Source organism: Astyanax mexicanus, chromosome 4 (assembly GCF_023375975.1).
Source record: "Astyanax mexicanus isolate ESR-SI-001 chromosome 4, AstMex3_surface, whole genome shotgun sequence".
NCBI classification, from domain to species: domain Eukaryota; kingdom Metazoa; phylum Chordata; class Actinopteri; order Characiformes; family Acestrorhamphidae; genus Astyanax; species Astyanax mexicanus.
Genome location: NC_064411.1, coordinates 3,545,508 through 3,571,095, shown reverse-complemented (window position 1 = coordinate 3,571,095; position 25,588 = coordinate 3,545,508). Strand labels below are relative to the sequence as shown.

Sequence of the window (25,588 nt, the reverse complement as noted above, 5' to 3'; positions counted from 1 at the left end):
AAGCTCTTCAGAACGGCTGAAAAGGCTAACCAGATTCATTAGTCATACCAAGTGTCTCAAGAGGCCCAAGGTCAGTCTTCTCCCATGAGAAGATTGGGCAGGTGAATGACAGGGTTTTTAAAAAAACTGTACCATGTTGATTTGTCCACGATTAACTCCAAAAGTGGGAATATGGCATGACGCCAAGAAATGGGGCCGGAAGAACCCTCCCTAAAACTGAATGTGTTTGGTAACGATTATATTCAACCAAGGTATAGTTAAAAGGTGTTAAAAGGTGGAGCTTAAAGCCCCCACCGTTATTCACCCAAATACTGAATAAAAGTGTGTGTATTCCTGTGTGTTGTTAGAAGACTGAAGCTTCCTGACCCTATCTGGCTGACTTCGAAAAGAACAATAAAAGATCAACTTAGAACTTCGGAAAGACTCGTCTTCTCCTTTCTTTAATCTTGAGGCACTCGTCTGTTTTCACCTTCTTTCTTTAAACTAAAACTTTGTATTGATGCATGACTAGATAGCTCTAAAGCTCATTTAAGCTAGTCCAGGCTTCCCCTTCTGGGAGGCCTAGAAGAGTCGTGAAATAACCACGACACTACTTTAGCTAACATTATCTACTTTTTTTCAGTTTGGAATGTCTTAGTTAGCTAATGTTAAAGTGGACATGAAACACTTCAATATTTAATATAATTCGCAAGATGAGTTTTTACTCTAACAAATTTTATTAGTTTAACAGTTGTCAGTGAAACTGAGTTAAAATAATAAGCAATCTAAACGTCATTTTTTAAGTAAGTGTAGCGCCATCTTGTCCCAGCGCTGAAAGTGACGTCTCGAGGTTGGTTCTCCAACGCCTAACATATAAATAACTATTAGCCTACACTGGTTCCTTAATGGATAATAAAAGCCAAACCAAAAATAGATGCAAAGAGGGCACCTTTGTATTGCCCCTGGGTGAAGCAATACTGGGTGTAGTATAATTTTATAGGGTTAGCCGCAATGCTAGGGTTAGTAGCGAGCATTTTCTACACGAAGACTATGGAGGAGAGGGTTGTTGAGTCAGGAGCATTAATTTAGTTGTTCGCTGGACAAATAAGCTGAAGTCCGAGGCTTTTTTCCTCCTTTTGAATTTTAACTCTGAACAGCTGGGATGTACAGACCGTCCGACTGGAGTTACTATAAAAGCAGCAGCTGTGAGCTGCACGGAATGAGCCAAACGACACACAGCTGACAGTTAACAGATAACAAAGCTAGCATTAGCTAATTAGCTACCTGCTAAGTTAGTTAGCTAAATAGGTAATGCTAGCCTTGTTAAGATAGCTAGCCAATGCTAGCTTACACTAGCTAAATGAAGCTAGCTACCCAGCAAGCCTTTTAACTTTTAACGGTTTATCAACAATCAGTCTTAATGAACTCTGGACTTTACATGCTAAATATTTAAATGTATATAAACAGGCTAGTTAATGGGATGGCAATACCTGCTGTTGACGGGCTGCAGGGTTTCTGCATGGACCTCACACAGAGAGAGAATAAACACCTCCAAAAATTCTTGCTCTCAGACAAGCATCTGAAAAGTTCTGCTCAGGGTTCTGCAGGGAAGATCTCTGAGCAAATGGTCCACGTTAGCCTCCTGACAGCAAATACACTCGGTTGCAGTCGGCACGGCAGTGCAGTGACCGCATCTGCACTTGGTAAAGTTAGTGTTATGAACACGAAATGATGACCAATGAGTCAGAGCTTAGAATTTAAAATGTATGAAAGTTCACTGGAAAAAGCATAGTTTCAGCATTACATATATATAAAAATATATATTAGAAAAGAGTAAAAGTACATCAACGAGTGAACACATAGTGTAATAAAATCGTGATAGATCAACACATTCACAACCCAGAGAGAGAGAAAGAGAGGGAGCCCTCCAGACTTAATCCAAGCAGTTATACATTTATCCAGTCCAGTTAACAGCTTGTTGTTCCAATGATGTTATCAGCTCCAGCCTGTCTGAGCAACAAGTTCTTATCATGATGTTGTTCAGCTCTGTGTCCTTCATGAACACAGCAGACAGTCCTTGTGTTCCAAACAATCCTTATGTGCCCTAAAGTCTGTGAGAAGATGAAACAGAGGAAAAGAGTGGATGGAAAGATCTTCTGGCCTGTGTGCGACTTTACGGCGTGTAGAACAGGCATGCGCTGGATATCTGAGGAGAGGTTCCCAGCACTTCACTCAGAGAGCTTGTTGTCTCCTAGTTCATATGCACTGGTCCCAGAACAGCAGTGAAGCTTATCTGCCACTCAGGGTCACGTTCTCCTCACAGCTCTCCCTGTTGATGAAAACACTCTGACCTTCCTGATTTCTGAAAAAGTACAAACAACCTCCAAAGCCCTGCGTCATTGTGACAGTTAAAAAGAGAGCAGTTTTTAAATAAATTATTAAGTGAACACAAAAATAATAACTGTATATATAAATGTATAAAACATTTAAAAATAAGAGTGTGCAGGTGTGGTTATCTCCAATCACACCCTTCACCAAATAATAACATAAAACAGGCTCAGGATGGATAGGTTCCAGGTCACAGAAAGGTTATCAACCATATAGTGAGAAAACACGAGATTGCAGATCTTGCAATATAAAAGCATTTTATTGAAACACACACGAGTAAATATTAGGGGTATGAATCTCTCAGTGTTTCGATTTGATTTGATTCCGATTTTTGGGGTCAAGATTCGATTCAGAAACGATTTTCGATTCTAGAATGATTTATCAATTCAAATTGCCTATAAATTTTGTTTAAATTATGTGAGAAGATAAAAAGATGAAAGGACAATTTAAACAAATAGAACATTTATTTCAAACAATAAACTTAGGTTCCTTACTGTATAAAATATTTTTGCAATATAGTGACAGTGCCACAATAATGAATGATTAATTTCTAGCATGGTTGACTAATCCTGTATTCATTTCTAAAAGGTAGACATTGTTAAAACTGGAAAAAAAACTCAAACAGCCACAAGGTCAAGAGTGGAACGTTAGATAGGCTATAATTATGTAACAAGCAGAGAAGATACTAAATACACTAGCTTTTAGCATGCACACCCCTCTGTTGCCTAACTGGGAGTTCACCTACTGTCGCGCAGAGCTTTTTAACAGTTAAAGAGCTCCGCAGGACAGTTAAAAAGCTCAGCGCGACAGTAGCTTCACCCAAAAAACACGTTTTTAGGAAAATGAGAATCGATTCTGAATCGTTCAATGTAAGCTCCAATCGATTTTTTACTGCACCCCTAGTAAATATAGATGTGAAGCAATGCAAGGATAATAGTTGTTACTGGATAAAAAACAATCAATGAACTAAATTAATTGGATATTCTTAGTAACTTTGGAGATTAAAAAGTCTTAAGCAAGATACAATATCTAATAAGAAAAAGAGTTAAAAACTTGAGTTAAACATTAACCAAATATCCCTCTATGGTAACAGAGAGAACAACAGCAGGGGCAATAAATGAGCCAGCAACTTTACTGCGCTATACAGGTCTGGAGGGGGTTGATTTCAGTGTGAGAACTACGGCTGGAGCGTTTTATTTAACCTCTGGAAAAGATTTTGTTGGCCTCTCTGTGGGGTCTGAATGCTCCACCCGGCACAGTGTCGTTTCTCTGTGGCTCTGGGTCACACTTTTGGAAGCACACTCTCTCTGGAGTTCCTCAGGTGGTGTTTTCCCCTTATCCTTTCATATGGGCGGCCTGGCAGTTGATAGCATGAACTAAGCTATGCTAAGCTTGGGGAACTGAGGACGGCTTCCACAGAGGAAAAACAGAGATATTGGAAATTAATGGAAATAATTAAATCTGTATATACTAGAAAAGCGATTAAATGCATTCAAAACCTTTTAGGCATAAGCACTGAAGGTTTGATCCAAAATGCTTAGTTGCAGACTAAGAATCCTACTGTACTCCTAACAACATCTACATTTTAAAGACTAAATTATGCTAATCTAACATTTGGTGCAAACACTGGCAGTGCCCTCACTCGAACTTAAACAACCTTCCCTTCTTCAGAACTGAACTCCTACCGTAACTACCCTAAAAACTGACCTAAAAACTCACGAAGAATGTCTTGGAATATCAAACATACGAGAAAACATAACATTAAATTCAATAAACATCATCGCTGGATCAGATTCATTTTGCTGAACCTGTAAAATCCATTGTTAAATTCTGTTCATGTTTGTTTCTGGTGGAACGTATCCCAAGTGACAAAGTGAAACATTTGTGTAGGATAAGGTGTTCTGTCTGAAAGATTTACGATTTGCGCTTTTTATTGCCGTGGAACAAATTTGGGACAGTTTTCTCCTGTGTGAATGCGCTGGTGTTTTTTGAGATGACTCTGTTGATTAAAACTCTTCCCACAGACTGAGCAGTGATACGGTTTCTCTCCTGTGTGAATGCGCTGGTGATTTTTAAGTTGACTCTGTGTAGCAAAACTCTTCTCACAATCTGAACAGTGATACGGTTTCTCTTCTGTGTGAATGCGCTGGTGTATTTTGAGATTACTCTGTGTAGTAAAACTCTTCCCACAGTCTGAGCACTCATACGGTTTCTCTCCTGTGTGAATGCGCTGGTGTTTTTTGAGATCACTCTGTGTAGTAAAACTCTTCCCACAGTCTGAGCACTCATACGGTTTTACTCCTGTGTGAATGCGCTGATGCAGTTTGAGAGTCCACAGTCGATTAAAACTCTTCCCACAGTCCGAGCAGTGATACGGTTTCTCTCCTGTGTGAATGCGCTGGTGTGTTTTGAGAGCACTCTGTGTAGTAAAACTCTTCCCACAGTCTGAGCAGTGATACGGTTTCTCTCCTGTGTGAATGCGCTGATGCAGTTTGAGAGTCTCCAGTAGATTAAAGCTGTGCCCACAGTCTGAGCAGTGATACGGTTTCTCTCCTGTGTGAATGCGCTGGTGTTTTTTGAGATTACTCTGTGCTGTAAAACTCCTCCCACAGTCTGAGCAACGATACGGTTTCTCTCCTGTGTGAATGCGATGGTGTTTTTTAAGATCACTCTGGGTAGTAAAAATCTTCCCACAGTCTGAGCAGTAATATGGTTTTACTCCAGTGTGAATGCGCTGGTGTATTTTGAGATGACTCTGTTGATTAAAACTCTTCCCACAATCTGAGCAGTGATACGGTTTCTCTCCTGTGTGAATGCGCTGATGCAGTTTGAGAGTCTCCAGTAGATTAAAGCTGTGCCCACAGTCTGAGCAGTGATACGGTTTCTCTCCTGTGTGAATGCGCTGGTGTTTTTTGAGATTACTCTGTGCTGTAAAACTCCTCCCACAGTCTGAGCAACGATACGGTTTCTCTCCTGTGTGAATGCGCTGGTGTATTTTGAGAGCACTCTGTGTAGTAAAACTCTTCCCACAATCTGAGCAGTGATATGGTTTCTCTAATGTGTGAATGCGCTGATGTTGTTTAAGTTCACTCTGGGTAGTAAAAATCTTCCCACAGTCTGAGCAGTAATATGGTTTTACTCCAGTGTGAATGCGCTGGTGTATTTTGAGATGACTCTGTTGATTAAAACTCTTCCCACAGTCTGAGCAGTGATACGGTTTCTCTCCTGTGTGAATGCGCTGGTGTATTTTGAGATTACTCTGTTGATTAAAACTCTTCCCACAGTCTGAGCAGTGATACGGTTTCTCTCCTGAGTGAATGCGCTGGTGTTGTTGGAGATGACTCTGTCGATTAAAACTCCCCCCACAGTCTGAGCAGTGATACGGTTTCTCTCCTGTGTGAATGCGCTGGTGTTTTTTGAGACTACCCTGTACAGTAAAACTTTTCCCACAGTCTGAGCAGTGATAAGGTTTCTCTCCTGTGTGAATGCGCTGGTGTATTTTGAGATCACTTTGTTTAGTAAAACTCTTCCCACAGTCTGAGCAGTGATGTGGTTTCTCTCCTGTGTGAATGCGCTGATGTTTTTTTAGATCACTCTGTTTAGTAAAACTCTTGACAGAGTGCTGATATCTCTCCATGTTGGGACTTTGCTTTATTTGTCTGCATCAAACAATTTCTGCGTGTTCTGGAGATTCTTCAGGATTGCTTGTGCTTCACCTCTTTCAGCAGTTTAACTTTGATCTTTTAATAAATATCCTGGTTGTTGGTGATGAATTTCAGGAGAATATTTTCATTTCTGGAAAAGACAAAAATGCCAGTGAATATTAAAATAAAAGCAGGTCACTTAACTGAACAGAACTGCCTAAATCAGTTAAACTATACAGATAAAACTACAGAGACATCTTCACATTTCCATAAAAAGGGGGCGCTGGTGGTCTTCCAGCCACCTGTTTAGTGCCTTTATAAGGACTTCCCACTGTTCAGACACTCTTAATTCTGTTCTGGTCTCACTAGAAACTGAGAACTTGAAGAAAGAAAGAAAGAAAGAAAGAAAGAAAGAAAGAAATAAAGAAACGTGTGTCGAAGCTTGATTCGTTCTACATTGATTATGTGACCAATGATGTCCGAAGCCTTTTCCTTTACACTAAATTATGCTGACTGAGCATTGACTGGTGTGTCACGGGACCGTGTAGGGTACTACAATCAAAAATGTTGGAGTACCGAATACTAGATACTGGGCAGTGTGTAGTATGCAGTACATACTAGTGCAGTATGCAGTATAGTAGTATGCCATTCCGAATACAGCCAGAGTTTAAAACTGATAAAAGCTTTTTTTTAACTTATAAATGCATGAAATAATGTAGATAATAAAATAAGTACTAAATTGTACTATTGTGAAATAGTACAGTATAAAACATTCTGTCAGCAGCTGAAATAAATATTTTTTCTTTATAATGTTACTTCTGTTCAACCTTAAGTCACGTTGTTAGGCATATCTGTATATGTAACAAAATATTTTAAATACAGGTAACATTAACAATTAGTTTACATCGGTCAACTGTGCTTACAACAGTAAGAAACACTGTAAAATTTTTAATTAATGCTTCAACTAGTTATTACATGACAAAAGTTAGACATTATTCACCATTAAAATTCCTAAAAACTCACGACTTAGTTAACAGGATCTACTACATTTTTAAACATTGGTAATTTAGAAATATGTGATGTCTTGTTTAGAGTCATTTAACAAATTTATGTCAGATATTGTGGACACATTTTTAGAAATCCACTTATTCTGATGCATTTTACATCATAATGCCAAATATTTCTCAAGCAGCTCGTCTGCTGCTCTAGTATGCTTGTTAAAGAGCAGACGGAGAGGCAGGTCTCATTCTCTCCTCCTGCCTTTATTCTCTCTACACGTTTACACCAAAAAATAACCCAGCAGATTATTAAGTGTCTGCAACTGCATATACATCTCCTACATATCACCGACTCAATCCCGCACGTTCTGCCTGACCTGCGCAGCGCATCAATTAATTCATGCGTTGAGCTTTAAACGCGCAGATAAGCTGTAACTGGTGGATCAGCACAAAAATCACAGTGTGATTTATTACATTAAAACACAGAACATTTTCTTCTGCTGAACCTGACAGAGCCCGAGAACAGCGGGGGGAATTCTCGCCAGCCCGAGTTCATGCATCGGGTCAGACAGGCTGGAGTTCAGGCTGGGGTTTAGGCTAGTAGTCGGTTCAGCAGAACGAAACGTTGAGAAAGAACCACAACATACCTGCACATACACAACAAAAATAATCCCAGTCGATTATTAAGCATCTGCAACTGGATATACATCTATAAAACATGAAAAGGAAGTAAATACAGCACATGAACACACATTTTCAGGCTCAGTCACATGTAGTGTTTTGGTGCTGAAACGGCTGTACCTCAGAGCTGATAACCCGACCGGGGCAGAAATAATTAATTATTAGGTAAAATATGCTTCAATACCCGCTAAAAATGCACAGAAGAGTGACTAGAACTGATATAAGAGCTCATTTTCCCAGTAATTTTCTCAAAAATACTTATATTTGCTTAAAACAGCACTTTTTCACGGAGCTCCTCAGCTCTGTTTACCTCCTGCGCTGCACTCAAGCTCCTCTGGAGCTACGGGGGGCGCGGAGGGACAATTAATAAATAAAACACGCAGTTCTCTTGTTGGTGCAGAGAATTGTAGTTCAAAATAAAATCACAGAAAAATAATGACCTTTTTACTGTTACAACACATCAAACAACCTCCAACAGGAGTGTTAAACATAACAAGAGTCTCTTTTGTTCACTAAAGGATAAAATAATTATAATAATATTCTAAGGATTCATATTATTTTATGTATTTTTTTAAATTATTTTTGTAGTGTCTTTAACTCTGTTACACAAATGTTAGTTTCTTCTATTCTGTTTCTTCTCAGTTTAATCCATTCTGTTAAATTGTGTACTTTTATCAAGTTGCTCAAAGTGTGATGATTCTTCTTATTGTCATCAAATTCATGTTTTATTGTATTTTATTATTAAAGTATCAGCAAAGGAGCAGCTGTTTAATGGTTTAACTGGGATTTCTTAAAAACAGCAGGGCTAAATATATTTTAATTTGCTAACATTTGTGTTTACTATTACAGTGAAACAGCAAGTTTTCTGTTAAATCAGTAAGCCAAATAACGTTACTTAGTGAAATTACTTTTTAAACCTGAACTTCTCCTCGCTATGATCACTAAATCTTCCATTTTTACATTTAAAATTGTACAAGCTGACTTTTATTTTGACGGTAGTCACATGACTTGCCAGCACCAACAGTTTGTATACCGTGGTGTCAAAATGAAGGATTTTAAGTTTTACAGAGCTGTGAAGAGTTTTTATTACATTCACGCCATCCTGCAACAAAGGAATGGGCATGGAAAGTGTGTGTGTGTGTGTGTTGGTGGAGGGGGTGTGTGTTGAGAGGGATGGGGGGTTCGCTCTCATGCTCTCTCTGAGAATAAAATAAACTGATATTTTGATGGACGTGTTGTACCTCATTTTTAATGGTTAGTAGGATATTGATACAGGACCACATTTGGAGACATGGTATTTGGTTCCCATTTCTAAACATGAATCACAGAGTTTTGGCAAATTTATGAGCTTGCTGATTGTCACGTCTGGTGCTGTTAGCTCCTCTGTCCCTTCCACACCCAGCTCTAACGGAGGTTCTCAGGTCAACAACTACATTACCCAGAATGCCCCACCCGCTGACATCACACACTCACCTGGTCACGTGACACCTCACCTGCTTCCTCCAGGAAGTCCCGAATATTGATTACCGGCACTATAAAAGAGCACTCCACACAAACACCCACGCCGCGTATTGTAGGTTCTCCTCTTTACAAAGCGTTACTTTATCTCTTGTCTCAGTTTATTTCGTGTATGACCTTGCCTTTGTTTTTCTCGACGCTGATTATTGCCTTTGCCTCTGATATTGGATTGCTTGTGTATTACCTGGACTGTGTTTTCACTACTGCCTCTTGGATTACCTCTGACATTGGATCTCTCGTGTATGAACTCTGGACTGTTTCTTGTTTATGGTATGGTTTTGTCTTCATTGCTCTGGTTATTGGGGATTACCCATTTTTCTGTATTGACTACGTCTTACATCTGTTTATTTTATAATAAACACAATTTTATCAGTATCTGCACGTGTCTACATTCTGTGCTCACCATGACACTGATAAAATGTACCATGCAGAATTTCAGGTCCAGCAAAACCAGGCGCAGACAGCTGTTATTTATAATAATGTGCTGTGTATTTTAAGGAAAAAAAATTCTTTGTTAGCTTGAGAAATACTACAACTGGTCAAAGACCACCCCCCATAAGATGGGTATAACCCAAATAGGTTTGCTATAATGCTAAACTAATTAAATTTCTAAAATGTCATACACCTGTTAATACTAAACTGACACAGTGTAAAACGCACAGTTTATAAATCAACTGCTCCAGAACAAAGACAATTATTAATAATTATCAATTATTATTAATTACAAATTATTTTCTGGTTGATGTTTGTATTTTGTTTGTAATTTATCTCCCAGTCTATCTAGATTTGTCATGGTATGTACAGAATGCAGACACGTACAGATACTGATAAAACAATGCTTATTATATAATAAACAAAGGTAGATTGTGATTGGTACACAAAAACAGGTAATCACCAATAACAGGAGCAATGTAGACAAAACCATACCATAACCAAGAAACAGTCCAGAGTTCAAACACGAGAGATCCAGCAGCAGAGATAATCCAAGAGGCAGTAGAGAAAACACAGTCCAGGTAATACACAGGTAATCCAATATCAGAGGTCATACACGAAAATAGCTGAGACAAGAGATATAGAACGCTTTGTAAAGAGGAGAACCTACAATACGCGGCGTGGGTGTTTGTGTGGAGTGCTCTTTTATAGTGCCAGTAATCAGTATTCAGGACTTCCTGGAGGAAGCAGGTGAGGTGTCACGTGATCAGGTGTGTGCGTTATGTCAGCGGGTGGTGCATTCTGGGTAGTGTAGTTGTTAGACTGAGAGCCTCCGTTAGAGCTGGGTGTGGAATGGACAGAGGAGTTAACAGCACAAGACGTGACAAGGTTACAGAAATGTGAACTGTAAAGTAGTTTACAGACTTGGTATGTGTAAAAATAAATAAAAACACCACAGGCTTATACATTTTAATAGTTTTTTTTAATTATAATTAGTTTAAACACCTATCAGTTTTTTGTTTTTAGCAACATACAAAACACAACAATATACAATAGTACAAACTCTTGTAGAGGATAATAGCTACAATTTAGAAGCTAGGGGGAGCATACACAAACATACAGACTAGAGCAACGTAATAAAATGATAATCTTAGACAAAAGCTTACTAGAGATCTGGTGTGTGATGATTCTACCAGTTTTCCATTTTCTTAATGTAGTGCCCCTTAACTCTAGGCTATGCTATATGAGTTAGGTGGGTACGTGCTCTGTCATATAATTAATGAGCTGCTAGACAATGTTTGTATAATATGGAATTAATTACTGCTACCCGTTATTACCTTGAGCCCTATGTGTAAAACCTTACATCTGCCACATTTATATGTAACTTGTGTGAATAGTATAAGAAACTTAAACCATCCAATATGTGACTCTGTACTAGATCTAGCAAAATAAAACACAGCCTATAATAGAAATAAAAAATAAACCATAGAAATGACTTTAACTGTAGCTAGTATATTTATTTAAAATCCAGCCAGCCCAGTATATACTGGAGTTATCTCAATCTAGCTGTTCAAAAGAGATGTTTCAATTCACAGAACCAGTATATAAAGTGAGTTAAACAAAACAATGGGCATATTAAACACAAATAGTTATTTATACTACCCCCTGCAGTTTCAGATATACCAGATTGATAAGTATCAGACTTATTAATTATCAAAACAGACTTATTGTGGGCCCACACTCAATAAACCTTTGAGACAGATAATTTAGGGTTTCAGTTATTACTCAGAAAAAATTAGAGAAAAACAAATAAACAATAAATGCGGGGTACCCCTTTTTCTGTAGTGTCTGTGTGTGTGTGTACGTTGCAGGCCTGAATAGCTGCTTGTAGAGAACGTTGTGGCCTCAACTAAATGGCCGCTTTGCGAACTTTCGCGCCAGAAGAAACACTTGGCCTACTCAGGTCCGTGGAGTGGAATGGAGTAGAGAGCTGCAGTCTTGCTTCTGAGAGGGAAATCCAGCGTTGCCAGAGGAAGTCTGAGCCTCGCGGCAGCTCAGACCGCTATCTGGTGAGGGTGGAGGTGAAAACGGTGCACTTGTACCTGGTACTCAGTCTCGCTGATTCAGTCCACTGGGGAAGCGAACTTTAGCTGACCGGAGTGCTGTTAGCCGATGGGGCTAATGCTAGCGGAGTCTCGTGCACACCTCAGCAGCAGAACCTCAGTCAGAACTGAACTTTTACGAGGGAGCGTTTCCCTCGTTTCTAACTCTTTGGGCTTCTCAGTCCACTTTAAGGCTCTCTTGTTGACAACCACAGCGCTGACTTGCCAACAAACTCACAAAATATAACGTGTTTTACATTATTTTCCTACGTTGAGATGCTGCGTTTATCTCTCTCCACATCTCTCTCCCCGTCTCCCTCGCTCTCTCCATATCTCTCTCCCCGTCTCCCTCGCTCTCTCCCAAAACACACACACACTCCTCTCCTTCCCGCCCCCTACTGACAAAAGACCAATCAACAGACAAGGCAGACTCTATCTATGAGTGACAACACTTTTAGCCAATGAAAACGCTTTTCAACTTACAAGTCTCATACTCAGTATTTTAACACATTTGTTATACACAGTTTCTTTTTGTTTTTTGTTTTTTTTTTTACCCATGAACTTATATATTTTAACATTTTAACCATATTAAACAGTTTTTAGTGATTTTAAACCCTTTACAACATAGGCACTTTACGAAATAAAATAAAAATAAATCCAAAATTTACCAGGGGCTACATTAATTTACTTAATGAAGAATAATATGACTTAAATTCATTCATGAAACTGGGGAAAGAGGGCTTATTTCCCTTTCAGTTACTGCAGTGAATGTGGAATTTTGCTAAAAGTAAAATTATATTTATGGCATCAGAGAAAGCTGAACTTAAGTTGTTCATATAAAACAAAATGTCCTACACCTCAAAAGAAGGAATATTAAGTTTGATATTAATCCAATTTCTGATGTCCATCCAAAAAGTGTGTGAATATTGACATGAAAAAACCAAATGCTCCAGAGATTCATTTTCTGACTTACAAAAAGTACATAATTCAACATCAAATTTGAATATTTTTTCAAGAAACAGGGCTACAGGATAAATCATATTTATAATTTTGAAATGGGTCTCCTTCACTTTAGGAGATATGGGCCAGTTAACAAATTTGGAATAATCAAAAGTCATATTTATATTCTTATTATTAGGAAGTTTCTTGAAAGAAGCTCCATTATATTCATAGTAAATCTTTTGTTTCAAATCATCATTGATAGTCTTATTATTACACTTGGAGTCAACTAAATTACAGTCGTTCACTTTTAATGTGGGCATCGAAACAGTCACCTTTGAATATAAAATGACTTGTTTGATTAACTGAATCAATGCTAAAGGAATCGCTTTGCACACCTTCTTAACATCTTTAAAACTCCAAAGATTATATTGACGTATATTTGAGCATACATATTTGCAAGCAGGGTTATTTACCATTAAGCAGGGTTATTCACTATTATTCTATATATTTTCCACACAGAATGGCCTCTGGACCACAGGGAACAGATGGAGTTAGGCTCTAACTTAAACACATTAGAAAGGGGAACACTTCTTTCCCCTCCCATACAGTAAGTCAGACTTACTTATGTATGTGCGCTATAGGAGCGTACGTTAAGTGTTTCCAGATGTGAGGTGTTTTCAAACATAAAAGGCTGGACTTCAGCAATTCAAGCCAGAGAGCTACAGATCAGATTTGAGAAAACAACTCTCTCCAAGCAAACCTGGGTGCTTGTTGATGATGCTGTTCTTCGTACTAATTATTATTTTTTCTGTAATAGATTTTCTTATATACAAAGAACAGTATCAGCGAAGACTTATTTCATGCATCTACATGACATCACAGCCCTGTTTTGTCTGTTCTTGTGCCTGTTGTGCTCCTTGTATATATTCCCTGTTTGTTTATCATTATTATTTTCTCTAGTTTGTTTATGTTCTCTAGTCCCCCTCGTTTATTTTGGTTTATTATCTTTGTTACGTGTTTATTTGTTTCTTTGTTTATCTTTGTTATTTATTTAATAAATTATTATTTGTTTTGCCCTTACCTGCACTTGCGTCCGTCTCCTCGTCTACCTGCCTGGGTCACCCACCGTAACAAGCATTATAGATAGATACTTTATTTTATTTATCCCGAAGGAATTTTAGGGAATTTATATACTTAAAGAATGGAAAAAACTGAGAAGAAACAGAATAGAAGAAACTAACATTTGGGTTGAGAAATATTTGGCATTATGAAGTAAAAATTAAGTATATCCTGTTAATTACTTATGATCTGAGCCAATAGTTTAAGGAATTTTAATAATAAAGAATGTTTAAACATTTGTCATTTAAAAAGTTTAGGCATTTTACAATGTTTGTAACTGTTTTAAGCATGGTTAATTGATGTACATTTATTATAAATATTACCAGTATTTAAAATATTTTGTTAAACATATACAGATATGTCTAGCGACATGATTTAATGTTTAATTAAAGAAGCAATATGGAGAAAAATACATTTCTTTAGCCACTGACAGCATGTTTAATACTAGGCGAATAGTATAAATATGTGGATTTCAGAGGTTTGACTGTACTAAAACTAGTGTTGCTGGGTAATACAGTTTTGCGCTGGGACTTTATTAATGTATTCTGATTCAGGAGACATAACTCTTTGATAAAAGTAACATTATAAGAAAAAATATATTTCTTTCTAAGACGAACTTGGCTGAAGGTAAGTTTCTAACTTTAACTCGGAGCATACTAAACGTGGTCAGCTCCGTTTCTAGAACAGGTAATTGAATCAGGCAACACTAAGATTTACCGGAGATAGAACTAACATCACAATAAAAGTCCCGTCCTTTTATACAAATATCATTTTTGTGTTATAATTATTATAATTATAAATACAGTTATTGTAGCTAACATTTTCACCATTTGACCAAAAAAATAAAATCAAATGAAATATAAACCGTATTCAGAATAATGATCCTTATTGATTTATCCCCAATACTTCTGTTCTGTTCAAAGCATCTACTACATCATTTTATTTACCAATTAAATACATATTCAGACGCATTAAACAGCTAAACAATGTCTTCTTTATTATATCTGAACTGATGTGTTAATCCTCCAGCCTGATGCTTCATTTACACTATCTAGCACTGAGTCTTGTGAAGCAGTTTTGTGTTAAATCCACCCTGTTCACTCTGTAACACAAGCACCCGTCCACCTGACCCTCTATTTCTGTATACATATATTACTGTGAGAATTCTGATTCAACATGCCATTATATTAATAATACACTCTGTGTATTGAACATTGGAGTAAAATAAATGATATTGGGCATACAGTCTGCTTCTGATAGATACAATAAACGAACCAATGATAAATATTTTCAACAGGACAATTTTAAAATCGTATTGTAATTGTTAAGAAGAGCTAGCTGGTATTAAACCATGTAGAAGCCACTGTGGTGCATCTGATTAAAATGCTGGAGATGATGTACTCTGAAAACAGTATTTACTGCAGCAGAGGAGTTGTGGTATATACAGAATAGATGAATGCAATCCGACTGTGTGAGTGTGTGATTCTGAAACAACAGATATGAAAGGGATACTTGAACTACTTGAAACACATCACTGACTACAATTTACAACACTAACACCTAAACAAAGATACACACTTCTATGAGGTGTTATCTGGTAATAATAATAGGCAGATCAGAAACAGCTAGAAGCTATACAGAGCTATACAAAGAGCTGATCAGTTAGCATAGCATGTAACTCCTTGAAAGTACACCTACAACTAGGAAAGTAATAGTTATCTACACTTTATGAATAAACAGCAGTGTAGGTACTTACAGGTATCTGAATGCACACAAGAATTAAATGTCCTCGGTAATCCCACAAAACTTTACTAAGCTGCACACCGTCCACTATCTCCACTGTTCCTCTACAGAAGTCCTCTCTATCTGTGGTATGCAAGCCCCCAACTGAGGCCCCTCAGTCTCAGCATCGCTCTGATTGGCTAAACAAGCGGAAGCATGAGGGTTACAGGCACTGTGGGTGGGACTCAGTGGAGGAGCTATTTAGCTCCTGAAGTCTTTGGGCCAACTCTTGGCTCAGTAATTGTAAAATATAAATAAATATAAATAATCTCAGGTGTGTTTGTGCTTCTAATAATGATATAAAACATTATGTTCTAAAGAACAGATTCTTCTATTAAATCTCTGCAGGCCCTATTTACCATAATAAGAACAGAAACATTCACCAAGACTCACTGATTTGTACACTGTAGAGAAAAGAATATATGAATTATAAGAAACAGTGAAGGTGTGAGTAATGTTTTAAAAAAACAACTAAATTTAAGTTTAAGAACTGTGTAAATAAACGTTAAATCTGTTAGCTAGTAAACGCTAACAATTAAATAAACTGAGGTAAAACTTGAGGATAATTTACTCTTACTGAGGCAAATTAGCTTAAAACAGACAGTAATTTTAAGAATTGTTAGAATGGTGGCAATTAGTTCCTCCAAACCGTTTAAAAACCTTTCTAGGTCACAGAAAACAGAAAATAAATGCTCTTTCTCCTCAGAAACTTTGGGTACATTCAGTAGCTAGCTTAGCCAACACTAGGAAGCTAGCTAATTCAGCTTTTTCCTAACTTACCAAAAATCAGCCTTTAATTATACTAATTAAATCTGAATTAGTTTAATCTCATAAATTTACCCATAAATTATTCGTGCTTTTCTCAGTTTATTAAACAGTATAAGAGAAAGAGAGCTAATTCCCTGCTAACTCTGTTAGCTGCTAACAGGCTAATGTTGACAGGAATCTGACAGGAGAGAATCTACTGCTGAATCAAAGCCTCATAAAGAGCAGGGGCCTCATTTATAAAGAGTGCGTACGCATAAAAAGAGGGCAGAAATGTGCGTAAGCAACATCTCACGCAAGAATTGTGATTTATAAAGAAATACTTGGTGTGAAAACGAGCGTACATTTAAGCAAGGTTTAAAGGGGACATGAAACACTTCAAGTATTTAGTATAATTCACAAGATGTATTTTCACTCTAACTAATTTTATAAGTTTAACAGTTGTCAGTGAAGCGGAATTAAAATAATAAGCAATCTAAATGTCATTTTTTTAAGTAAGGGCAGCGCCATCTTGTCCCAGCGCTGAACGTGACGTCACGAGGTTGGTTCTCGAACGCCTCACTACTATAATCTATGAGAATACCGTAATTTAGATCCTCAATAGATCATAAAATCCAAACCAAAACTCAATGCAGAGCGGGGGAGCACTTTTGTATTGTCCCTGTGTGTAGTAATACTGGTAGTATTGAAATTTAATAGGGTGAGGAATGAGAAATATTCACTTTCACTTTCATACCTTCAGCGGGAGCTCGCAGCGCTGAAGCGTGAGAATCCTCCGGTTAGCCGCAATGCTAGGGGTTAGTGGCGAGCACTTTCTAGACCAGGACTATGTGAAGGAGAGGGGTTTGAGTCAGGAGCATTAGCGCCGGATAAATAAGCTGCAGTCCGAGGCTTTTTTCCTCCGTTTTTTATTTTTCCTCTGATCAGCTGAGATGTACAGACCGTCCGAATGGGTAACGTTACTATGAGAGCAGCAGCTGTACGAGCCGCACGGAACGAGAACACCGCGCTCACCCAGCAGAGCAGCGAGAGGTACCGTTACCGAGAGTCTAGATAAAATGACAATTTAAAGAGAACATAGCTAGCGTTAGCTACTTAGCTAGCTATCTTATTATAGCTAGCCAACGCTAGCTAACACTAACTAGATGAAGCTAAGTACCCAGTAAGCTTTCTAACTTCTAAACTGAACGGTTTATCAACCTAACAGTGCCTTGGTGTTTCAATATCCACTTAAATCATGTTCGTTTCATTCAGTCTTAATAGACTCTGGACTTTGCATGTTAAATAGCTAAATGTATATAAACTAGCTGGTTAACGGGATGGTAGTACCTGCTTTGGACGCGCTGCAGGGTTCTGCACGGCTCCACGTAGAGAGAATAAACACTCCCAAAACCCCTTGCTCTCAGAAAAGCATCTGAAAAGTCCTGCTCAGGTTTATACAGGAAAGATCTCTGAGCAAATGCTCCATGTTAGCCTAGTTCAGCTTCATCTTCATCCATAACCTCCACAAACAATAAGCGCTTTTCCTCTAGCTATATGCCTGGGATCTTAAACCAACCAACCTCGTGACGTCACCAGCGCTGCACGGGCAACATGGCGGCGCCCTAGCTCAAACGTAACAAAAATAAATATATTATAATTTAGTGTGTAAACATTTTATATAAAAAAATCCCCCCCAAATAAATTCCATTATATATAATCCCTTAGAAAACTTGTACAAACTGAAATGTTTCATGTCCCCTTTAAGGCATGCGTATGCCTTCAAAAGTGTGCGGAGAGAGTGGGAATTAGTGGCATCATGTGGTAAAGTAGGGAATTGTTAGTAAATGCGCAAGCTTTTCTTCCTTCCGCATATTAGTTACCACATAAATCAAAATTAACAAAGGAAGATTAAGCATTACTTTCCTTTATTTTTTACTTTATTACATATTTTTTTCTGCATGTATAGTTAAAATTATTTCTGTATCTTATTCTGTATTATATGTATATGTAGTGTTAATTTTCCACTAACTTGTATATTTCACTTTGTAGTTTATATCAGTTTTATTTGTATTATCTGTTTTATCTCACAGTTGTAAAATCTAAAGGTGCTATATATATATATATATATATATATATTAGCCGGGGCTACATGAGGAATATGCGAGAGTGGCGTATCCCATACTGAGATACCGAATGAATGCTTGAAAGAGAATACAAATTACATTTAAGAAAAAAAATATGCAAGAAATAAAAAATAAATAAATACCGGCCGTAAAACACTGTTAAACACTGTTGTTGTTTGGACATTTAGTTAGGCTAGCTACCAATAATAAAAGTCAGTAAAACGGCAAATGCTACATTTATACATTTAGCTAGGCTAGCTACCAATAATAATGTTCAGTAAATCAGCAAACTGCATATTTGAACATTTAGCTAGCTAGCAAACAATAATAATAGTCATTAAAACAGCAAATGCTACATTTGTGCATTTAGCTAGGCTGGCTAACAATAACAATAGACAGTAAAACAGGAAATGCTTTGTTTATACATTTGGTCAGTAAAATAGCAAATCCTGTATCGTGGCACGAGATCTCACGAGATTAAGACGTGACGATATTTCTCGTCAAGCTTAAACCTCTCACAGTTTAGTGTGGACTTTTTAAGATACAACACTGGCAACTGGCAACACAGTAGCAGCGAGTTTGGTGGTTGAGCAGTGAGCAGAAGAGGAAAATTCGGGGAATTTGCATAGAACAGAGGTCACGGGCGGACCGTGGTCCGGGTCCGGACCCAAACCTATTGAGAAGGATTTAATTGTATACACGCTTTGCGGCGCAGTAAATCACAGACCAATCACGTGTGAGGTAATATCACCAACCACTCTCTTCAGTCAATCAGATCTGTGCAGACGTGGAAAAAATAAATAAATAAACACACCGCTCCTCACGCGGGATCGAACCCGTGTTGTCAGGGTCGCGGGCCCGCTGCTCCGGCTGTTGAATTGGGACATGGCCGTGAAAAAACGCCTTTATAAGGAGATTGTGAGCCTGGGCGAGAATGGCCGGAAAAACGAGAACGGACGAAAACTAAAGTCACGCCGAGTGCGACAGAGAGACAGGCGAGGAATTTTGTATAACTGGATCATTCTGAATTCTAATTAAATACTCCTGGCATAGAAGATGCTTCTGCTACTTTTAACAGAGTGACAGACGGTAACAGAGTGACCAACAAGACTGTACTGTGCTTAAAACATGTTCCGTTTCTGTTTGCACTTCAAGCATAGTCTTAATATGACTGGTTATGCATAGTTACATTACAAGAGATTTAGGAGAAAAAAAACACAAACCATAGTCTTAATATAACTGGATATGACAATCTCAGGCCTATAGGTTTCATGTCAAACTTATGTTGAGAAAACACAATGAGACTGGAGATCTGCAATATAAAAGCCGTTTATTAAAACACACATGGGTAAATATAGAGGTGAAGTAATACAAAGATAATAGTTTGTACTGGATAAAAACAATTTAGAAACTACATTATTTGGATATTCTTAGTAACTTTGGAGATTAAAAAAACCATAAGCAACATTTAATATTCAATAAGGAAAAGATAAGAGAGTATAAAACTTGAGTAATACAACACAACCAAATATCCCTCTGTATCCCTCTATAGTAACAGATTTTTAATTGGACTGAACCATAGACAAACAAGAACACCAGCAGAGGGAGTGAATGAGCCTGTAACCTTACTGCGCAACAGTAACTAACCTAAAAACTGAGCTCTGTCTCACAAAGAATGTCCTGGAATATTCAAACTTACAAGACATACAAACATAACATGGAATTCTATACACATCATCCCTGGATAAGAATAGTTTTGCTGAACCTGTAAAATCCATTGTTAAATACAGTTCATATTTGTTTCTGGTGGAATTTATGATTTGCCATGGGACAAATTTGGGACATTTTTCTCTTCTGTGTGAATGCGCTGGTGTTTTTTGAGATCACTCTGGGTAGTAAAAATCTTCCCACAGTCTGAGCAGTGATATGGTTTCTCTCCTGTGTGAATGCGCTGGTGCAGTTTGAGATGACTCTGTTGATTAAAACTCTTCCCACAGTCTGAGCAGTGATACGGTTTCTCTCCTGTGTGAATGCACTGGTGCAGTTTGAGATTACTCTGTTGATTAAAACTCTTCCCACAGTCTGAGCAGTGATATGGTTTCTCTCCTGTGTGAATGCGCTGATGCCGTTTGACAGTCTCCAGTCGATTAAAGCTCTTCCCACAGTCTGAGCAGTGATATGGTTTCTCTCCTGTGTGAATGCGCTGGTGTATTTTAAGTTTACTCTGTTCAGTAAAACTCTTCCCACAGTCGAAACAGTGATACGGTTTCTCTCCTGTGTGAATGCGCTGATGTATATTAAGTTTACTCTGTGTAATAAAACTCTTCCTACAGTCTGAGCAGTGATACGGTTTCTCTCCTGTGTGAATGCGCTGATGTTTTTTGAGATCACTCTGTTGATTAAAACTCTTCCCACAGTCTGAGCAGTGAAATGGTTTCACTCCTGTGTGAATGCGCTGGTGCAGTTTGAGATGACTCTGTTGATTAAAACTCTTCCCACAGTCTGAGCAGTGATATGGTTTCTCTCCTGTGTGAATGCGCTGTTGCAGTTTGAGATGACTCTGTTGATTAAAACTCTTCCCACAGTCTGAGCAGTGAAATGGTTTCACTCCTGTGTGAATGCGCTGGTGTCGTTGGAGATCACTCTGGGTAGTAAAAATCTTCCCACAGTCTGAGCAGTGAAATGGTTTCACTCCTGTGTGAATGCGCTGGTGCAGTTTGAGATGACCCTGTTGATTAAAACTCTTCCCACAGTCTGAGCAGTAATAAGGTTTCTCTCCTGTGTGAATGCGCAGATGTATTTTAAGTTTACTCTGTGTAATAAAACTCTTCCTACAGTCTGAGCAGTGATATGGTTTCTCTCCTGTGTGAATGCGCTGATGTTGTTTGAGATCACTCTGGGTAGTAAAAATCTTCCCACAGTCTGAGCAGTGATATGGTTTTACTCCTGTGTGAATGCGCTGGTGTATTTTAAGATTACTCTGTTGATTAAAACTCCTCCCACAGTCTGAGCAGTGAAACGGTTTCTCTCCTGTGTGAATGCGCTGGTGACTTTTGAGATGACTCTGTTGATTAAAACTCTTCCCACAGTCTGAGCAGTGAAACGGTTTCACTCCTGTGTGAAGGCGCTGGTGTTTTTTGAGATTACTCTGTTGATTAAAACTCTTCCCACAGTCTGAGCAGTGATGCAGTTTCTCTCCTGTGTGAATGCGCTGGTGTTTTTTTGAGATCACTCTGTTTAGTAAAACTCTTGACAGAGTGCTGATGTTTCTCCATGTCGGGACTTGGCTTCATTTGTCTTTTAAATGTAGCAAACAATTTTTGCGTGTTCTGGAGATTCTTCTGGATGGCTTTTGCTTCACCTCTTTCAGCAGTTTAACTTTGCTCTTAGTTAAATATCCTGGTTGTTGGTGATGAATTTCAGGAAAATATTTTAATTTCTGGAAAACACAAAGAAAAATGCCATTGAATATTAAAATAAAAGCAGGTCAATTAACTAAAGAGATTCTAAGTCATTCTAAGTGAGTGATGTTACCCTTTAATCTGAAGCTTTGAGGCGTGTGCCGAAAAAACGACACACATTGGTTCAAATCACATTGCCGATGCTTGATTTGTTCTTCATCACGACAGATGATGTCCAAAGCTTTTTCCTTTAAACCAATTTATAAAAGTTTCCACACATTAACCAAATACATTAATCCAAATCAATGCTTCACAAACCTGACTTTTTTTTTTAACAACTCCTGATAACAGTTCATTATTTTCCACCACACTGGCTTCAGGCTAACAGTGATATGCGCTCCTGAGTTCAAGATGTGTTTTTTGGAAATGTTGATCCGATGCAGTTGTCTTGTTGGTGCAGGGAATTGTAGTTCAAAATAAAATCACAGCAAAATAATGACCTTTTTACTGTTACAACACATCAACCAACCTCCAACAGGAGTGTAAAACATAAGAGTCTCTTTTGTTTACTAAAGGTTAACACAATTATAACAATTTGTAAGAATTCATATTATTTTATGTAGTTCTTTTTCAATTATTTTTGTAGTCTTTTTAACCTCTTACACAAATGTTTAATTGTGTATTTTTGTCAAGTTGCTCAAAGTGTGATTCTTCTTCTTATTATTATTATCAAATTCATGTTTTTGTAATTATTATTATTATCATCATTATTAAAGTATCAGCAAAAGAGCAGCTGGAGACTGTATTCCACAGTAATGGTTTAACTGGGATTTCTTAAAAACAGCGGGGCTAAAGATGTTGTAATTTGCTAATATTTGTGTTTGTTATTACAGTGAAATAGCAAGTTTTCTGTTAAATCAGTAAGCTAATAAATGTTACTTGTGAAATTCCTCTTCTTGCCTGAACTTTTCCTCACTATAATCACTAAATCTTTCATTCTTACATTTAATATTTTACAAGTGGACTTTTATTTTGACGGGAGAGTCACATGACTTACCAGCAACTGTTGTGGTGGAACCGGATTAAGTAAAGTAAAATTAACTAAACTAAACTAAATTAGTGTAACTAAGAAATGTGTAGAGACTGATCACACAAACTTAAAAAGGAATTTCCACAGAACTGATTTATCTCAGGTGTGTGTTAGTGATGTGGGGGAGGGGGGGCAGGAGTGTGAGGCTCCTTTATCCTGTGTATGATCTGTAAAGCCCCCCCATCCCCAGCTCCGCGACCCCCTACTGCAGACTGCTGAGCAGAGCTAGGAGAAGATCCAGTGCTGGTGGTGTAAATGCTGCACATGCTGAAGGTGCTGAAGGTGGTGTTGGTGTAGGGGTGAATGTAGAACAGCGTGTTAAAGAGAGAGAGAGAGAGAGAGAGAGAGAGAGAGAGAGAGAGAGAGAGAGAGAGAGAGAGAGAGAGAGAAACTTCTCCGTACCTTCTGTAGTTCAGCTGATCCCGCTCTTCCTCCGCTCCAGCTACAGACCCCGGAAGCTCAGCGTCATCCGGGTTATGTGGAGCCCCGCCCCCTCCCCCGCTATATCACATTATACCCCATCACCGCTAGAGGGAGCCCGCGAGGGAGTCCTCAATGCATGGAGCTGAATGGAGCTAAACAGCTAAAACTCTCATTTAAAACACTGTAGAACTACTTCTCTGTAGTTTTCCTTTAATTTTACAAAGTAGAACAAAGTATTTCACTAAAATAGGACAGAAAACGTACCTCTATATTTCCATTTTCTAAAACTAATGTTTTGTATTCAGTAGATTTACTAGCATTACTGCTACTGATGCTGGAGTTACACACAGAGCTCATTTAAATGGATTAAAACTGCAGTTTAAAAGCTTTAATAATTATCTCTGCGGTGATGCAATGTGTCTCATTTCTTTTATTGTTGAGATTGTGTAAATATCATTGAGGGTTTGTTTAAATGTTTTCTTCTTGTTGGTACTTACATAGATGAAAATAGTAATCTACTAAAATAAATAGGAAAACATATTTAAATATAACTGGAACTTACTTGGGTTGTGGGGGCTGCTGCTAAATGGTTGTTAGAATTGGGTTAACTGAACTTACATTAAACTCTAAAATTAAAGCAGCAATTGCAGTTCTGGACAGTATGCAGATCTCATTAGTCTTAATAATGAAAAGGTAGGACATTTTTCATGTTCTTTCTGTTTACATCTCACTCTGAGGAATTCTGAGCACTTCAGAGCACTGACTGGTGTGTCACGGGACCGTGTAGGGTACTACAATCAAAAGTGTTGCAGTACTGAATACTACATACTGGGCGGTGTGTAGTATGCAGTACATACTAGTGCAGTATGCAGTATAGTAGTATGCCATTTCGAATACAGCCTAGGACTGAGATAAAGTGAGCTATGGCTAGCTGCTCACTTTCTCTTATTATGGCTAGACACTGAAAGCAGGTTTTACCTCTTTGAAAACTTGAATGATCTTAATTTGTACATCCGAGTATCAATTAAAGACATTTAAGGTATTTTTTCTGAAAGAGAACCGCGTTTAGGTGTTGGCTAGCGTTCATGTTTGGTAATTATAACTAGAAAGCTAGCTAGCAGCCACAAAGTGAGCCTCTGAGATTATCAACGAATAAACGTATAATAATAAAAAACGTATCACCATAAATACATGATATACAAATAAACATATTCCATATTATCATACATCACATAAAACATTACTTATTCCCATACAATATGAAAAGTGACTTTATAATATCGTAATTTATCACCACCATATCCACCACATCTTACCTCAGAAAGAGCTGAATGACTTTCCAGTTGCACAAGCTTCACTTTATTCTGTTCAATGAATCAGTAGGAGTCGAATCACAAGAATAACTAAACCTAACTGTTTTTAAAACTTCACATTTTACAATTTTATATATAATAAATGTATGGTCAACATTTTCTAAATAAGACTAACCGAGTCTCCTAAATCTGAGTGACTTATAACTTTTGTACATTGTACATTGAGGTTGTTCTGAAGTGATGAATCAACCGAAGCTTCCTGAAGTTGACAGCAGATTGATTCATTTCCAGCAATAACTTTTTTTTTAATATACAAAAAAAGAACAGAATAAAACAATAAATATAATGCACAAAAATGGCTAAATGGTGGAATGCCAATACGTTTGTCTGATTGAGCTGTGTTCTAAAACTTTTGGTTAAATGCTAATATCCAAATACCATTGAATAAATGGTGGTGCAGCACAGATATGCCTCTTTATGGTTTAGTATAGCTTCAGCCCAGCAGTGTAAACTCTTAAAAGCAGAAACTGTTATGATCATAAACCACAAGCACATGTCTTTCTGAAAAATGCCCATTTTGAAGAAAATACTTTCAAAGGGTTTAAAAGGGCTTAAATAGACTTTTACATTTTGATAAAAACCTTTAGAAAAACACTGCAAAACACCACAAAACCAGCAGAAAAATATAGAAACCATAGAATATTTGTTTTAGCAGGGAAAGGATAGTAAGCTTAAATGAATGTGTTTAAATTCAAAAGACAGGTATAAAAACAATTAAACACATTTTATTTTGAATTAGTTTAAACACAACACACACATAAACAATCAAAAACACAAACACATGCCCTCCCGCCCACCCAAAAAACCCTAACAGAACATGCTAAGAAATATTACAAACACAACACA

General features: G+C 37.7%; 5 protein-coding genes across 8 annotated transcripts in view; 2 read left to right on the top strand and 3 right to left on the bottom strand.

Moving 5' to 3' along the window:
- Positions 1–23,383, bottom strand: part of LOC111190112 (zinc finger protein 271-like) — a 119,959-nt gene extending 96,576 nt beyond the window's left edge. Inside the window, exon 1 of the mRNA XM_049477707.1 lies at positions 23,349–23,383. The gene's annotated coding sequence lies outside the window, so the exon portion shown is untranslated. The remainder of the gene's footprint in view (positions 1–23,348) is intronic.
- Positions 1–25,588, top strand: part of LOC125801347 (zinc finger protein 271-like) — a 773,213-nt gene that overhangs the window by 264,915 nt on the left and 482,710 nt on the right. The window lies entirely within an intron of this gene.
- The window catches only part of LOC111194581 (zinc finger protein 239-like), a 693,226-nt gene that overhangs the window by 184,928 nt on the left and 482,710 nt on the right, over positions 1–25,588 (top strand). The gene's annotated exons all lie outside the window — the stretch shown is intronic.
- Positions 1,730–23,401, bottom strand: LOC125801147 (zinc finger protein 658B-like). 3 transcript variants are annotated; one of them, XM_049477350.1, is made up of 3 exons: positions 15,560–15,681; positions 7,657–7,718; positions 1,730–6,162 (listed from the first exon to the last, which is right to left on the bottom strand). In XM_049477350.1, exon 3 carries the CDS (start codon positions 6,002–6,004, stop codon positions 4,298–4,300), a length of 1,707 nt encoding a protein of 568 aa, XP_049333307.1. In that variant the 5' UTR covers positions 6,005–6,162; positions 7,657–7,718; positions 15,560–15,681; the 3' UTR covers positions 1,730–4,297. The 3 variants fall into 3 exon arrangements, with proteins under 3 accessions (XP_049333307.1, XP_049333305.1, XP_049333306.1); XM_049477348.1 differs by lacking the exons at positions 7,657–7,718; positions 15,560–15,681 and adding an exon at positions 23,349–23,401; XM_049477349.1 differs by lacking the exon at positions 7,657–7,718.
- The window catches only part of LOC125801556 (zinc finger protein 850-like), a 94,130-nt gene continuing 88,310 nt past the window's right edge, over positions 19,769–25,588 (bottom strand). The window contains exon 4 of the mRNA XM_049478391.1: positions 19,769–21,251. Coding sequence (XP_049334348.1) covers positions 20,269–21,251 — 983 coding nt within the window. The 3' untranslated portion in view covers positions 19,769–20,268. The remainder of the gene's footprint in view (positions 21,252–25,588) is intronic.